General features: G+C 45.2%; 2 protein-coding genes across 2 annotated transcripts in view; both read right to left on the reverse strand.

The window, feature by feature from the left end:
- The window catches only part of lamc2 (laminin, gamma 2), a gene marked incomplete at both ends in the record, with an annotated part of 24,325 nt that extends 17,186 nt beyond the window's left edge, over positions 1-7,139 (reverse strand). Inside the window, 5 exons of the mRNA XM_080546872.1 lie at positions 190-321; positions 755-876; positions 1,205-1,325; positions 1,805-1,981; positions 7,076-7,139. Coding sequence (XP_080402998.1) covers positions 190-321; positions 755-876; positions 1,205-1,325; positions 1,805-1,981; positions 7,076-7,139 — 616 coding nt within the window. The remainder of the gene's footprint in view (positions 1-189; positions 322-754; positions 877-1,204; positions 1,326-1,804; positions 1,982-7,075) is intronic.
- Positions 7,140-11,302: 4,163 nt separating this feature from the next.
- The window catches only part of lamc1 (laminin, gamma 1), a gene marked incomplete at both ends in the record, with an annotated part of 62,303 nt that continues 56,105 nt past the window's right edge, over positions 11,303-17,500 (reverse strand). Inside the window, 9 exons of the mRNA XM_080546873.1 lie at positions 11,303-11,559; positions 12,068-12,167; positions 12,957-13,115; positions 13,636-13,835; positions 14,084-14,198; positions 15,163-15,312; positions 15,745-15,889; positions 16,332-16,469; positions 17,413-17,492. Coding sequence (XP_080402999.1) covers positions 11,303-11,559; positions 12,068-12,167; positions 12,957-13,115; positions 13,636-13,835; positions 14,084-14,198; positions 15,163-15,312; positions 15,745-15,889; positions 16,332-16,469; positions 17,413-17,492 — 1,344 coding nt within the window. The remainder of the gene's footprint in view (positions 11,560-12,067; positions 12,168-12,956; positions 13,116-13,635; positions 13,836-14,083; positions 14,199-15,162; positions 15,313-15,744; positions 15,890-16,331; positions 16,470-17,412; positions 17,493-17,500) is intronic.

Here is a 17,500-nt window from a genome sequence, read left to right on the forward strand (position 1 = left end):
ATGGCTTATTTAACACACAATGTGTGTGTGTGTGTATACAGTACCAGTCAACATTTTGGACACACTTTCCCGTTCTTTTGAATAGGGAAGTGCGTCCAAACTTTTGACTGGTACTGTACATATATATAAAGTCATTATTAATACCTATTAGCCATTTGCTGACTGTGACGTGGCTAAGGGAGGACTCACCTGGGGCGTACAGGTAGACAGGCATGCTGTCCTGGGAGGCCACCTCCACGTCACGGTGGGTGGGGGACCAGCGGAACTGGACCTGGGAGGGGGTCACGCCCTGGGCAGTGGCCGCCCTCCACCCCTCCGGCCCTGGACACAGAAACATTCACCTCACTGTTAGACAGGCTGGACGAATTACTGTATACCAGGGGAGGCTGGCGGAGGGAGAAGTCGGAGGACGAGGTTCGTTGTAATGCGTGGAACGGAATGAGGAACGGTGTCAAACACCATTGCGGTCCTCCGTGGCTCAGTGGGTCGAGCACGGCACTAACATGTGAGGTTCGACGTGGGTTCGATTCCCGTTGGGATCATATATACTGAACAATGTATGCACTCACTGCAATGTACTGTAAGTCGCTTTGGATAAACACCTCAGCTAAATGGCACGTCATATACAATGAGCCTGTCCTCCAATTTCTACTTCCACCAGCCTCCCCTGCTAATGCCAATGTCCTAGAAAATATATATTACTGGAGGAGTGTTATCATTATGATGATGAAGTGTCATGTGAGGGTGAACGTACCGTTGTCGAAGGTGGATGTGACGGTGTGGACGGAGTAGCCCTCGGCCGGGGAGCAGACGATGGAGTGTCCGGAGCAGGAGCAGGGTAGGGAGTCCACCGTGCGGTCAACCAGCTGGCCAGCGCTGGACGACACAACGGGATAAATCACAAACCGTTAGCAGGCTATGGCGTCTCTCTAATGGACAGAAGTGGCCCTCTGTGGCTCAGTTGGTAGAGCACGGCGCTAACAACGCTTAGGTTAGGCGCCGGGGACCGTATATACTGAAACATGTATGAACTCATTGCAATGTAAGTCGCTTTGGATAAAAGCGTCAGCTAAATGGCGTATATTAGAAGGGAAAAGCACCGTAAAACACAGACATGGAAGTAAACAGCAAGATGCTGGATGTCAACAACAGCTTAGAATGTAGAAGATGATTCTAAGAACGTTCCGGTGTTCTGATGTCGTACCTCTGACCACAGCCATTGGAGGTGAAGGGGGTTCCGTTGGGGCAACGGTCACACTTGTTCCCCCGTGCCTCGCCTTGACAGCTACAGCGCCCTCTGCTGTCACACTGAGGACCTACAGCACCTGGAAATAACACACATAGCAGGCGCATGGCATCACATATCAAACGTATAGGTATCCATGAAACTATAAAATACAGCAAGTATGATGATCATTGAATGCTCAGTCCTTCTCCCCAAAAATGGGGGTCCCCTGAGAAAATGATTTGATAATGATTTGATAAATAACACACAACATTTTTTTTATTTCTTATGACAACAAACAATGTCTGTGTATTGCACCAGTAACCTATACTGCAGTGTTTTGCGATTAAGTTCTCAATTAAGGCCCGCAATCAAGTTCTTGGGGTTACAGGAAATGATTAATGTCAATTTGGGGTCACAAGACAAAAAGGTTTGGGAATCACTAACTTAGGCACTAATGTCGTAGAATCAGTTTACCTCTCAAATTCCTTGGGGGGGGGGGGGGTACCAGAAAACTGAGCCTAAATCTGTGCATCGGGTCAACTTTCACCTTATTGCTGTCCTGTCCTGTTCACTCACCTATGGAGTTGCACTGGCATGGCCGACAACTCTCTCCTGCCCTCTGGTGGTAGAAGCCCTCCTTGCAGCTCTCACAGTGCCTGCCCTCTGTGTTGCCTTGGCAGTCTAGGCAGTGGAGACCCACAGAGTCAGGGAGGCAGTAGTTGGACCTCCCATTGCATTGACAACGAAGTCCCACTAGGGTAAAAAATACATTTAAAAAATACACTGGTTAGAACATTTTGTGATTCAACAATGTCATTTAAATCAACATGAGACACAACATGAGATATTCATATAATGTTTCTAGAATCATTACACACGTTTGCTCAAGGTTGCTAAAGGTCTCTTGCGAGACTTATCAGAATAAGCCTGGATTTTCCTTTCGCGACGTTGATGGAATACCCCCCTGGTGATTGCGGCAGGTTAAAGGATTAGTGTGATTAAGTTCTCCTTTCACAAGCCCGCACAGCCACAGGAGTGAAATGGAGCCTTTTCACGATCATAACAGAAAACAATATAACTCTTCATATAATGTAGGGAGGGGTTGACATTAGCTTCTGTCCCCCCTCTCACAGACTGTAAACAACCGTGAACCCACACAGACGTCATGAGATGTCTATTTATATCCATCTTTATTAATTCAATAAAGTACCCTACCCCCAACCTCAAACAACAGGATGAGAGAGACACACCCCTCACACCCCATCGATCGGATCCCACCGACAGTACCGTGAGAACAAGCGAACAAGAAACAGCCAAGTGTGTGTGTGTGTATGTGTGTGTGTGTGTGTGTGTGTGTGTGTGTGTGTGTGTGACTGCCTGTGTATGGGTCCCAGGGGGCCTTCTGGCGATGTATTACAGCCAACCCACACTGACAACAATCATCTGAGAAGCATTTTCTCATGCTAAATACATAACCTGAGGATATTACTCTTCACATTATACATCCTCATTATCTTCCTACAGTAATGATCAGTCAGGGAGGGGTCTGTGGTGCAGGCAGGCTGTTGCCTGTAGCTGTCTGTTGACGGTGAGACAACATCAGGGGAGGCCGGTGGAGGTAGAAATCGGAGGACGGGTCCATTGTCCATTGTAATGCATCGGAACAGAAATGGTATCGAACACGCCTCCTATCGCCCCGACCTCCGATTTCTACCTCCGCCAGCCTCTACCGGACGACATAGACACAATGTGGTCCTATGTTCTATGTCTTAATAGTACATAGGACACATAGTCCTATGTCATTTAGATTGACATTTTTGGCATTTAGCAGACGCCTTTATCCAAAGCGACTTACAACAAATACATTTGTCCAAGTAAGTGAATCGTCTATCCATCAGTCATCGCAAAGGAAAAGTTATCTATGCTAGGGTCAGGGGCCATTAGCAGTCATAATTCTAGATCAAGGAAGAATTAAGATTTTTTAAATTCTTATTCTTATTTACAGTAGAAAAACTGTACAGGGGGCTAGAGGGGATGAAGAGGTCTTTAGGAGGGACAGTCAAGATGTAGCCTGACGATGTGGAGGTCTTCAGTCTACGGTGGAATATAGGTAGTGGCTCTGCAGTCCTGACAGCAGTGGGAAGCTCGTTCCACCAGCGAGACCCCTAACAGTCTATCCTCTAATCTCTGAACACATCCTCTCTCCTGGCCTTCCTCCTCAGGATACAACGTGGAGGAGACATTATATTAATACAGTTTTGGCATTCAGCAGACGCCTTATTCCAACGACTTACAATTGATACATTTGTCTAAGCAAGTGAATCATCAATTCACCAGTCGTAGCAGGAAGAGTAATCTAGCTCAGGCCAGGGGCCATTGGCAGTCGTCGTGATAGAATAAGAAATAATATATTTGTTTTTTTTAATAGACACTGGAGAAAGGGGAGTCCAAGGGGGGGGGGGAGTAGAAATCTTAGGAGACACAGTAGAGGGGGAAGCAGAGAGACAAGGAGGGGAGGAGCCTTCGATCTCCTCTCATCCAATGAGAATGGAGCGAGGACGGAGGATGCGAGGACAGACTATGGAGACGCACCCAGAGAGACAACAGACAGAGACAGAGGCTCCCAACCTCAGACCGCTGGGACCTCAGAGGACCTCAGAGGGCACGTCCTCCTGTGAGTCATCCCCCGTGCCCTGAGTCAGGTGTTCCAGGGAGGTTGGTTCCTACTAGCCCACAGGCTCAAACGAAGCCTCGCCTCATCATCAACAACAACATCTGCCTCACCTTCTCACACCCTCACCACAGTCACTCACACAAGAAAGTGTAGCCTGCAGGCGTGAAGTTGTGTGAAAGTTGGTAGAACGGACTATTCAGTCTCTTGCTAACTGCTACACTGCTACAAATAATTATATTCGATTTCACATCACTAGGAACTGTGAGAAGGTCGTCTCAGAACATATGAGGCACTTTAGCATCATGTGAAAACCATAAATGATAAACCACTTTTCCCCCAAAGCAAAGGAAATACAATTAGATGGAATAGTGTATATCATTTTGATATTGACTTAAGCAATGAATATGCATAATACAAAAACTGCTCCAGAATTAGGTCAATAACAATAATAACAATAATAATAATCAAAGTAGTGCAAATTAATGTCTCTGTTACTACAGTACCCTCCATACTTGCTTGATTAAAGACACATTAAAGACGCAGACATATCTGATATAATTCAGCACACAGGGATTTTAAAGCATTGAAAGATAAAAAAATAAAAAATAAGATAAGATTGTAGTCAACACTTACATCCATATCTGTAGGTTCCTTCGACATATCCGGCCAAAACAGAAATCCCACAAAGAAATATCCAACTGTTCTTCATAGTCCCAGCCAAAGTCACACAATAACAACTTCAATATTTAAAAAATCTAATCAGTAATCACTTAAAGACGCACAACTTCTTCTCTAGTCAGAATAACGGGTGGTTGGTTCCACCTGAGGCGCGCGTCTGTCGTGTTGCGTCTCCAGGTGCGCTCTTATAATATAACACCTCCCGTCTCCAGGTGCGCTCTTATAATATAACACCTCCCGTCTCCAGGTGGGGTCTTTATAACACCTCCCTCGTCACAGGCAGGTGAGATTAGACCTCCAGCTGTGGGTTTACTCACGCGTGATTCACAGCCTTCTTCCTCACGTTGGCTGTGACTGGCTGGCCGTGCCCTCGCCGCTCAGCGCTCTATCACAGGAAACGGGCAACCCCTCGATGCATCACTGGGGGGGTCTGGGGGGGTGGCTGTCCAGACCTGAATAAAGCAAGGCGTTGTTCGGATGGAATGATGGACACTCAGTCACTATGGAGTTTTACTCAGGATTTCACATCGACAAAAGCTTTATGTTTAGGTTGACATGTTCTCAAGAATCGTATACTTTTTAAAAATAAATGTGTTTATTTACATTATCTGTTTTCTATTGTTGGTAAATATGTAAATACGTAAATAAATTTGATTTAATTTAAAAAATATTATATTAATATTGAAGTTAACTGCAGATTATTAATTAATAATCTCTGAGTATTGGAGAAGGGGTAGGATTAAATAAGTTTATGCTTCTTCCTACTCCTTTTCGGACATGTGAAGTAAATAGTGTTTTGTTGTTGTTGTTGTTGTTGTTGTTGTTGTTGTTATAACTATTTCTTTTTCACATGTTCGAAATAAAGCTTTCATTCATTCATACTGTTATTCACAACTTCACATGAACAGCTTACATTTGAGTCATTTAGCGGATGCTCTTATCCTGAGCGACTTACAGCAAATATAAAAAATATAAATTATTATTACTATAATATTACAAATTATTACTCAATTATAGTCTAAACTAACTGAATCAGATGTAGGCCTACATCACAGTCATCAAAGTAAAACTTTCCATAAGAATAAGCTGCACCAAGCAGTCACAATGCTAGACAAAGGTATTTGTTAATCATCAGTTGTTTTTTTTAAAGAGCATAAAGGTCCTACAACACTTATTAATGTAAATAAGTATACATAGCAAATATTGTCTTTCTTATTAGACATGCAAACAAAAATATGTAAATAATTACATTTGTGGTATAAACATAATGCTAGCTACGAATATGGAGCTATAAAGCTTGTGGATTTCCACTCTCTCATCAAAAGCATAATTAGGCTTAATTACATCTTCATTATCCACAGTGCAGAAACAAGACAATGAAAACAAGCATGAAAAACCTCAGAAAAAAAGATAAACAGGAGTATAATTAGTGATTGAGTATAACTAGAGTTTGATTTTCTTAAGCTGATGATTGCAACTGAAGAGCCAAGACTCAAGCACATCCTGAGGGAAGGAAAAACCAAAGCTTTGTGATAGAATTTCAATGCCACACCCACACATTCAACAGAAGAAATTGATATATTAATGTGTTTTCATTATTTTCAGGGTTCATTATCAATTTGATTGCTTTGTATAAAAAAAAAACATTCGAATCACTATTTGGATTTGCAAACCGTCGTGCACGCATTTCATAATCGGTCCTGTTTCTGTGGCAACAACTCATACAGTAGGTGTTTTTCCGAGTGTTTTATTAATTAATGAATCTGACGAACGATCTGGGACACTATTTCTGTTTCTGAGCAACAGCCGGAGACACAACACAGAGGCAACACCACGATAGAACATTCCTTTTTTTCTTCTATGAACCCTTCTACCTTGAGAATGAATCACCCACGTCTTGTTTGAACACATGGATGGACGGTATTGTTTGACTGGGTGGAGAACGCTGTGGGAAACATCGAAGCGTAACATCACAAAAGCACTTTAAGTCTGTCACAGGTGAAAGGAAGGAAGGACAAAGCTTGCAAATCGGAACTAAGCTTCTCATATAGTGTATACAGTACTTATAACATGATGTGTGTGTGTGTGTGTGTGTGAGAGAGAGAGAGAGGGGGGGGGGGGAGAGAGAGATAGAGAGAGAGAGGGGGGGGAGAGAGAGAGAGAGAGAGAGGGAGAGAGGGAGAGGGAGAGAGAGAGAGAGAGGGAGAGAGAGAGGGGGAGAGAGGGAGAGAGAGAGGGGGAGAGAGAGGGGGGGAGAGAGGGAGAGAAAGAGAGAGAGGGAGAGAGAGAGAGAGAGGGGGAGTCCTTTCTATAGCTAATGTGTGTGTTACCCCATTTGAAATACACACAATTCACAAGCCAACTTCTACTTCTTCTACTGTCAACTGTCCAATCAGGCATATTTCCTATGGCTTTTTTATTTTGGGGGGGAACGATTTTCCATGATATTGCAATAGTGTACATTCACTGACTGTGCTGTACCTGTACAGCCACACCCTTCATATCAGAGGTGTGGCCAGACGACGTGTGATAGACGTATCCCGCAGCGATGAGCAACATTCCTGATCATAGGAGTCGAGGAACCGTGCCTCCAGGGTATGAGTTCTGTAGTGTTTGCCGAAGGTGACACACCCTTGGATGCTCCGTCATGCACTGACACGGTGGTCAGGCTGACTGAGGCGGGGCTGTAACACACGCGCATACACACACACACACACACACACACACACACACAACCGCACTGAGCCGCACCCTGCTCGTCACCTACAATGCTATGTCAACACCACGCCCTTTGCACGCACACACACACACACACACGCCAGAGTTTGAGCTCCTCTCTGTAAAATGAGCATCTTGATAGCTCCTGTGTGTACAACATATAATCCAAAATAAGAACACAGACTCGCTCGCACTAAAGACCGGGGGGACATGTGTAATCTGTGCAGATGGGGTCCATTAAACCAGAACCAACCAGAACAAGTCTAGGCTGTTGAAGTCAGACAACACAGGGGTTTTCTAAATCTTTTTTGGTAGCATGAATACAACAGCTGGAAATACATCTCCATGGTAACGCGTATAGGGAAGACAGTGGCATGTTTCACTGGACGGACATGGGGGGGGGGGGGCGGGGGGTGGCAGCCTCAAAGAGCAGTCATTCATCCATACTTCCGCTAGTCACTAATAGTTGTACAGTATCCTGACATCTTTTTTTGTGGTCCCGTAAATTAAAGGGTAAAATAGACACGTGAATCCGTCTGTTATTAACTTAAATACAATGTTCAAACATTTACATTTTTGACATTTTAACCATCTAGCAGACGCTTTTATCCAAAGCGACTTGCTGAGATTACAGAGACAGTCTCTCTGGAGTAACTTAGAACACTAGTGGTGGTGTTCCCAGGTGGGATTTGAACTCATGACCTTCTGATCACCCATCACAAGGGAGAACAATCAACCAAATCAGAACCGATAGAGAAAGTTTTCCTCCATGTCTTTAAGACTCTACTGTGACCTCAAACTAAATCATGGCCAGAATAGAGAAATGAAAAATCTCCACACCGATATTTTGAGCAACTGCAGTGTGTGGTACCGTACACTATCCGGGGGGGGGGCAGCATCTTTGACATTTCATACAACCACACATCAACAAATGAGGTTTTCCTGTAATATTTTTTTTATTATTTAAATGTTACGGTTGGATTTACAGGCAAATTGGTAACAAGCAGGGATTCCTCGGGTCCGTACAGACAGGTGTGTCAGGTGAATAGGTGGTGCCTTGATATTGTCGTATGAAGAAAAAAAGAAAAAGAGAAAAAAGAGAAAAAAACGACACAGAAAATGTTCCTCCATAGCCAACAGGACCACAAAAAGATTGTGCAACACACACAGTACATATCACCCAGGGGAGGCTGGTGGAGGTAGAAATCGGAGGACGGGCTCAACGTAAACAGATGGAAAGAAACCAGGAGCGGTCCTCATTCCGTTCCGATGAGCCACGACCTCCAATCTACCACCTCCACCAGCCTCCACTATTAAAAGAACAAAAGAGTACAAATACTTGCGACATTATAAATTAGAAATACTGTTTTTATACATAAAACTATGTGCTGCACACTCTTTCACAGCTGTGTGGTCGGCCTGGGTGGAGAAGAGACAACTAGAGATGGTTCTCTGCAGAGTTGTTCATGAAGGGGACCGATCCTAACCGGAGATCCACAAACATAACCCAAAAAAAAAAAAAAAAAGTTAATTCAAATCTCCCGTTGTCGTCAACACATGATTATCATCACAAAATGACTACAGTTACGAAGGTGGATCTCAGGTCAGGGTTCCGCCCCTTAAGTCCCTCCTGCCACGTCATCATCAACAAAAGACTGGTAGGAGCGATGACGTCACAGAAGAGAGGCTAGGATGAACATTGGTCTATTCAGGATAGGAGACTTGATGAAGGAGGAGGAGGAGTGGTGGTTTCCAGGTAGAAATGATGATTCATGAACTGTATGAAGGTTGCTGTTCTGGACCCATTGACAAAAACCCCCTGCTTTTCTACTTAAATGTAAGGACACCGTGTATGTGAGGAGGACAATAACAACAATGTGTGTGTGTGTGTGTGTGTGTGAGATAGACAGTGTGTGTCTGAGATGTGTGCGATAAACGTGACGTAATGGTGAGGACTAAGTGATGTGAATATTACAACCACATATTAAGGCACGAAACACTAATAAAAATAAAAAAAACGGTTAACTAGCAACTTGTGACCAAGCTTATTCGGCTTGGAGTCAAGCGTAATAAATTCAGTAAAATTAAAAGGTTAGGCGTAACGGTAGACGGCCTTAACGAACGGGCCGTCGGCTTAAAACGAAGGCGTAGTCAGTCCTGATTGTGTCAGTCAAGGGTAAGAGGTTGTTGTTATAAAAGCAATCGTCAGTTAAAACTCGTGTGACCACCCGCAGAGAATTAGACACATGAGAGAATGGCAGAGGAGCTAGGAGGTGGTGACACTGAGCCTTGTATACAAGCAAGCATATTATACCACAGAACTGATCAGATATATTTATATATTATGTGGAGGTTTCAGTTGATTTTTTTTTTTGTGATAGAAAAACGAACCTATACGAGGTGGCTGCTGGATCTTGGGGGTTTAAAAATCAGCCAGTCCTGAAAATCATTTAAGCATATATTTACACAAATAACAATTCCTCACTCTATATCATAATAAAAAACATTCACACAAAAATATAACATTTGAAATAATTATTAGCACCAGTGTATCAGATAAAGTCTCAGCTACGCAAAATGTACAAAGTTGCATAGTGTTGAAATTTTGCCTTTTGAGGGAAAAAAGAAAGAAAAAAGAACGAGAATAAAAAAAACAAAAAAAAAAGAGAAAAATGTTAATGTGTGATTCGCAGTACAACTGTAAATAAGCAGCAGCTTCGGGAGGAAAAAACAAAAACAAAAACAAAGTTTGTAGTGTTAAAAACCAGTACATGATATTCAACCACGCTGTCCCGCTGGGCAGTGATGTGTTCTGTAAATCAGAAGTCCGTTCCAGACCGTACGTCTGTAGGCGTGTCAGTATGTCTGTAAGGTTCTGAACCGGTGAAATAAATACCCACTTCTTGGTTTCATTCAACGGCTCGTCAGCTAGCTGTGTGGAACAGAGTAATGTAGTGTTCAATACTGTAAAAGATGTGTGTGACACAGGGGAGGCTGGTGGAGGTAGAAATCGGAGGACGGGCTCATTGTAACGCATGGAACAGAATAAGGAAGGAATGGTATCAAACTGACACCGTTCCATATTCCCGTTCCATGCATTTACAATGAGCCCGTCCTCCGATTTCTACCTCCCCAAGCCTCCCCTGGTATGACAGGAATACTTCCTCCATGGTGTACCATGCATGACGACATGTCGCTTTGGGAGAGAATGGAGGCAAATCAAAACATAGAAACTAAAGAAAGACGATTCCTTCACTGCTTGTTTTTGAAAACAATATGGTTGATAACACAGAGGATGGCACATTGCGGCACGTCAGTCGGAAGCTTCGCACAATATCTAGCTAAAGAAAAATACTAACTCACAGATGAAACCAATCCCGACAAACCCCGTAGGTCTATAATGGTGGGTAGATAACTCGCTTGATACCATATCAAATAAAAAAGTATGACATTTAGACCGTAGAGGTTGAGGACCGCTGGTAGTTTTGCTGTTGGCGTAGTTTGGGGTGAAACAAGATGGTGGATAAACTTCCTGTACATACAGAGTGTAGGAAGAGTCTGAAGGTGATGCAGTCACGTGGGTTTAGCGTTATCGAGGAGGGACACAAGCCTCCCCGCCCCTCCTAAGCTGCACCGAAGGAGAATGGATGCACAGGTTTTGTAGCGACCGCCCTTAGTTCATTTCGTTTCACGTTTTTCTGCATTTTTACTGCATAGTTGTAAAAAAATAAAAAAAAATAAAAAAAAAAAGAAGAAAAAGAAAGCTGCTTCTCTTCTTTCTGTCTTTTGTTAAAAAAAATAAAAACGTGAACTTGGCTTGGCTTGAAATTGGCAAAAAAAATGAAATTTAAAAAAATGAAATCAGACCAACAAAAACAAAATAACAAAAAAAACTAAAAACAAAACTGTTTTGGTAAAAGGGTGGCATTCTGCCCGAGTGTTAGATGTGGGAAGGAGTGGTACAGATGGGATGGGGGGGGGGGTCAGGGGTCAAGGGTCAGGGGTTAAGGCCGCTCTAGAGAAGGAGTGTTGAAGCAGCCCTCAGGTAACGTCTTCTTGATGTCGTCCAGGTTAGCGATGTCAGCGCGGATCTGGTGGATCTGCTTGTCGTATTCGCTGATCATCTCTTCCTGGTTCTTGGCCATTTCGTTCAGCTCCTTCAGTTTGTTGTCCAGATGGCTGTTGGCCATCTTGTCCTTGGCGTTCTTCAGGGACCCGCCGATCTGGTCCAGCTTGCTCAGGTCCACCTTGTCAATGTTGCCTGGGGGAGGGAGGACAGAGGACGGAGGTGTTAGCTACGTAGCTCTTTGATACCATCAGTAAAGCCATTTAGGTGTTCGTCTAAAACTTCATAGTACTTGGATTATGACGTTTATTTCAGGCAATACATTAAAAAAAAAGCCGTAGTGCTACAAAGCTTTCGGGAAAACACATCCCACCTGAGTTACGAGTTCTTCTAACAAAGCAATACTCAATACACACAATGGGCCGGTCTCACAGACTAGGCTTAAGTCCAGGATTAAATCACACTTGCATTGGAAAATATCCATGGAGGATGCCTTTTAGTCTAGGACTAGGTTTAAGCCATGTCTGTGAAACCGTCCCGAAGCAGAACAAATATAGATATTCATATAAAAATATAAATGTACGTTTTAAAATGTAACTTTTTTTTCTTAGAACACCTTTTTGTAGATTTTACTAGTTTGTCCTCTGAAGTCCTCTGTACTCCTCTATACTTCTGAATATCCTACCCTCCTCCAGCTACTTACCCAGCTGTTTGAGCAGGTCGTTGATGGTGTTGAGCACCATCCTGACGGCGCCCTTGGCCTTGCGAGCGTTGTCCTCAGCTTCCTTAGCGTTGTCCGCCGCCTGGAGAACCAGAACAAACCGTATGAATGGACGGGTCACAGTCCACAGACCGTCATAAACAGTAGGGTTTTCCAACAGTCGGGAATTCAAACAGTCGGCATTCAAACAGTCGGGATTTAAACAGTCGGCATTCAAACAGTCGGGATTTAAACAGTCGGCATTCAAACAGTCGGCATTCAAACAGTCGGGATTCAAACAGTCGGCATTCCCAGAGAGTCGGGATTCCTTAACACTTAACAGCTGTATTAGCGCTTAACCTTGCCTGTTTAACCCTGTCGTTTATGATGGGACTAAACAATTTAGACAGTGACCACAAACATGGAGGGATTCTAGCTGTGGATAAACGGCTTCTATACAATAACATTCTCAGTCCACTTTGGGCTACTTCTCCCGTTTCCGAGAGGCCATTTCCTAACACAATAACACCATCTAGATTCTTCCAAACAAGCACAGCTCATGTCTGGGGCGCAGGCCCCCGAGTGTGATTACATTTCAGTAGGGGACGGCTTTTATACAATAACATTCCCAGTGTTCTTGGGGCTACCGGATCCATCTGCAGTATATTCGAGTATTTTCTGAACACAACTACTATCATCTAGTCACTAGTGTTTGTTAACCCTGCCCCACATTGAGGACCACCAGGCAATGTGAATCAAGCACAGAGAGACTCTGGGATATGAAGTCAAGCCCGTGAAAACAGACTCCTTCCTTAAATTCCATGCCTTACAGTGAGGCCTGTCCTCCCATTTCTACCCCCGCCAGCCTCCCCTGGCCTGGTGGAACACGTACCATGCCTGCCATCATCATGTCCTGGTCGGCCTCCGCCTTCTTCTTGGCCAGGTCCTCCTCAGCCTGGCCCAGCTGGTCCATCATGCCGCTCACCTCCCCGTCCAGCTTCATGGTGTCCTGGAACGCCTTCTCCGCATCCGCCTTGGTCTTGGCTGAGCCCTGGGGAGGGAGGGTGGGGTGGTGGGGGGGAGACAGGGAGATTGATTGATTATTATTATTCTTTATTTTTTTAAATGAATAATATATATCGATATTTATTAGTTTATTTTTATTTATTTTTTATCTGCAGACGTGATACAGTTAGTAAATCAAATGCAGGACATGGCAAAGTGTCTGTGACAGAAAAACTAAACAAATAAAACAAATGAAAAATAATGATTATTATTATTATTTGATAATGAAAAGTAGTAATCTGCAACTAATTATATTGACCCTGAACCTTTGGTAACTTTACATGTTATCATTAGCCTTCACTAAACCCCCCGAAAGTTTTAGAGGTGATTTAGACGTCGAAAACGTACATAAAATACACCTCTCAAGTAGACATTTACATAGAAAAAGAAAAGATTGACTGAAAGAAAAACAGAATCCACCCATCACATTTTTGATAACAGCTCCTAAACTGCCAGACCCGATTCCCAAAGATCGTACGAAGACGTGGTAACGCCCCTGACGCTACCTTCTGCACGGCGCTGGCGATCTTGTCCGCCTCCTCGGCCTTGGCCTTGGCCTCCTTGGCGTCGGCGGCGGCGTTGCCCAGCGCATCCTCCGCCTGCCGGGTCTTCTCGTTGGCGGCGTTGATGGTGGCGTTGATGGCTGGGATCCTCTTCATGGCGTCCTCCGCCGCAGTCTTGTTGTCGTTGACGCGCTTGTCGAAGTCTGTGGGGACGCAGGGAAGGACGACGTGAGGGGGAGGAGAACACGACCTGTGTGTTCATCTGGTTTGATTTGGTGTGTTTAAGTTGTTGGGGGTCGCAGGAAATTAACAATGTCAATTTGGGGTCGAGGGGAAAAAAGTTTGGTAACCCGTGGTATCCTGTTTGTATGTGTATGTGTGTGTGTGTGTGTGTGTGATCTTAAGGTATAGAGAGAACATCCTGTGAGTGTGTGTGTGTGTGTATGTGTACCTCTGAGGTTCCCCAGGATGTCCTGGGCCTCCTGGTAGGTGGTACGACCCTTCTTAGCTGCCTCCTCTGCCAGGGCCTTGGCTGCATCCGCCCGGGCCAGCAGCTGGTCTGCAGTCTGGAGGGAGGGAGGGAGGGAGGGAGGGAAGGGGAGGGAGGGAGGGGGAGAGAGGGAGGGAGGGAGGGAGGGAGGGAGAGTGAAGGAGAGATATTGGAATCACTCTCATGGAAAACATGATCCATTACCTGTATTTAACCGGCTAGGTTTATGACAGCATCATTGCCAACCTGGATTAGCTGGGTAACCTAGTGTGACCGTTACCATGATGATCAATTAAAGATATTCCTATAGTGCTTTTTATACAACGCTTTTGACACAACGTTCTTAACAGTGACCCAAACCCAATTCCCCCACAGAGCAGCACAAGCATGTCCCTCAAACACAGACACACTCACAGCTAAACACACACTATGACTCATGTTGGCTTCATAATGCTTTATATCTTGCTCACTGGTGGTGTACTGGGGTCAGATATAGTGAGAGGGGAGCGAGGTGGTAACGTGTTCCATATGAGATGTGGTGTGACTTCTGATTTAACGAGCGACTAATCTTAGACTGACACACTACACACACACTGCTATTTAGAGGGATGAGACTATCTACCGTCCACTGTCACCCTATTCAGAGGTTATATGCCTTCTGAGTGTGTGGATGGCACTGCACTTGCACTGTACCTGTGTGTGTGTGTATGTACAAGTATGTGTCTATGTGTGTATAAAGAAGTATATGTGTGCGTGTGTATATATACTAGTGTGTGTGTGTGTGTGTGTATAAAGAATATACTTGTGTGTATAAGTATGTGTGTATAAAGAAGTATGTGTGTGTGTGTGTACCGTACATACTAGTGTGTGTGTGTGTGTGTGTGTATAAAGAAGTATATATGTGTGTGTGTGTGTGTGTATATAGTATATATATATACACGTGTGTGTGTGTGTGTGTGTGTGTATATATATATACGTGTGTGTGTGTGTGTGTGTGTGTGTATATATACATGTGTGTGTGTGTGTGTGTGTGTGTGTACCTGCTGCTCCGTCTTGCCCTTCTCCAGCAGGTTGCGGACCTCCGCCTCCTTCCCCTTCAGGTCGTTCCTCAGGTCGTTGTACTCCTTCTCCGTCTTGTCGATCAGCTTGTCCAGGTCCGCTGCCTCCTTCTTGATCTTGCTGGCTTCATCCTACAATCACAAGCAGGAAGCCGAGAGGTCAGAGGTCAGCTAGCACTCGGAAGGACGCTGGTTCGACCCCCCGGATGTGAGCTGGTGACTGGAGGGTTGCTGGGCGTCATATCTAAGGTATCCTACCAATGCCGTTGTGCCCTTGAGCAAGGCACTTAACCCCTAATCGCTCCAGGGGCGCTGACTATGTCTGACCCTGTGCCCCAGAGCCCAGAGCTCTGTTCTCCCTGGGGGACGACGTGTGCATCAACTACATCTCGTTGTCTCAGTACTTGTGCTTTGTTCAATGACAACACAAGTTGAATCTTAATCTTAATCTTGCTGGGTAAGAGAGGCTAGAGAGGTTAGTCCAGGGACTTGGTGTTGAAGGGGGGCAGGCTGGGTTAGGGTTAGGGGTTAGGGTTAGGTAGAGAGGTCAGTGGTGGAGCTCACCTCCAGAGACTTGGTGTTGAAGGGGGGCAGGCTGGTGAGGTTGGCGTGGATCTTCAGGGCCTTGTCTCCAGCCTCCTCCGCCTCGGCGTGCACCTTGTTAGCCTGCTTCTCCAGGCTCTTAGCCAGGTCTGTAGCCTCCTTGTACCTGGGGGGGGGGGGGGGGAGAGAGAGAGAGAGAGAGGGAGAGAGACAGACAGAGACAGAGAGAAAGAGAGAGAGAGAGAGAGAGAGAGAGAGAGAGAGAGAGAGAAAGAGAGAGAGAGAGAGAGAAAGAGAGGGACAAGGAGAGAGAGTGAGAGGGAGAGAGAGAGAGAGAGAGAGGGGGAGAGAGAGAGACCAATAAAGTTACATATCTGCTGAGGGAATAAACATGTTAAACTGTTTAAAATTAAAACTATTAGTTCAAGGATCAATACGTGTGTAACCTCACACATTAACCACCCCACTATGACGTGTGGAAGGCTCTCAACAATTAAAATGACAAAAATGCTTTTTGAGATACTCCGGATCAACACGGTGGAACTGGGATGTGACTGTGTCCCATGTGGTCATAGACAGAGGGAGCGGGGGGGGACGGGGGGACGTACTTCTTGTTCAGGTCGTCGATCTCCTGGTTGGTCTTGCTCTCCCCGTCCAGCGTCTTCATCAGCAGGTTGAAGGCCTTGGTGGACGTGTCGTTGGCGTCCTTGGCGATCTTCTCTATCTGGTCGGCGTCCATCTTGTGCCTGCAGGGAGGACGGAGGGAAGCGGAACATGTTTTAGCACGGTTGTTTAATACATTATAACTATAAGCACGTTATCGTAAACACAGAAATAATGACAAATTCATCAATAAGTCATGGTCAAAGCTGGTCTTCCGTTTTGCTGAGCTAAGCCCCCCCCCCCCCCCCCCCCCCCCCGAAACATTAAAGTGTGTTTAATTGTTTGAATTCTTCGCCGCACAGGATCAGAGGGCTTGTGTTTCAGATGGTACACAGAGCTAGAAGGATGCAGGCCTGGGTGACATGTTCAGGGAAACCCTCAAGCCTTCTGGCATTAACCAGGACCACAGATACCAGAGAGCAGCGTCCTCATTTCATCATGTTCAGTAGCAGTGAGAGAAGGAGAGAAAGAGAGAGAGAGAGAGAGAGAGACACAGAGAGAGAGAGAGAGAAGGAGAGAGAGAGAGAAGGAGAGAGAGAGAGAGAAGGAGAGAGAGAGAGAGAGAGAGGAGAGACAGAGAGAAGGAGAGAGAGAGAGAGAGGAGAGACAGAGAGAGAAGGAGAGAGAGAGAGAGAGAGAGAGAGAGAGAGGAGAGACAGAGAGAGAAGGAGTGAGAGAAAGAGAGAGAAGGAGAGGCAGCAGAGAGAGAGAGAGAGAAGGAGAGACAGCAGAGAGAGAGAGAGGGAGAGAGAGAGAAGGAGAGACAGAGAGAGAAGGGGAGAGAGAGAGAGAGAGAGACAGCAGAGAGAGAGAGAGAGAGAGAGAGAGAAGGAGAGACAGCAGAGAGAGAGAGAGAGAGAGAGAGAAGGAGAGACAGCAGAGAGAGAGAGAGAGAGAGAGAGAAGGAGAGACAGCAGAGAGAGAGAGAGAGAGAGAGAGAGAAGGAGAGACAGCAGAGAGAGAGAGAGAGAGAGAGAGAAGGAGAGACAGCAGAGAGAGAGAGAGAGAGCGTTCAGCAGTTCTTACTTGTCGGCCAGGTTGCGGGCCTCCTCAGCCAGGAGGGTCATGTTGTTGGGGTCTCCGGTGCTCGTGGGGGTTTTGATGTCCTTGATGA

Source organism: Nansenia antarctica, assembly GCF_963989245.1.
Source record: "Nansenia antarctica genome assembly, chromosome: 16".
In the NCBI taxonomy this organism is placed as follows: Eukaryota; Metazoa; Chordata; class Actinopteri; order Argentiniformes; family Microstomatidae; genus Nansenia; species Nansenia antarctica.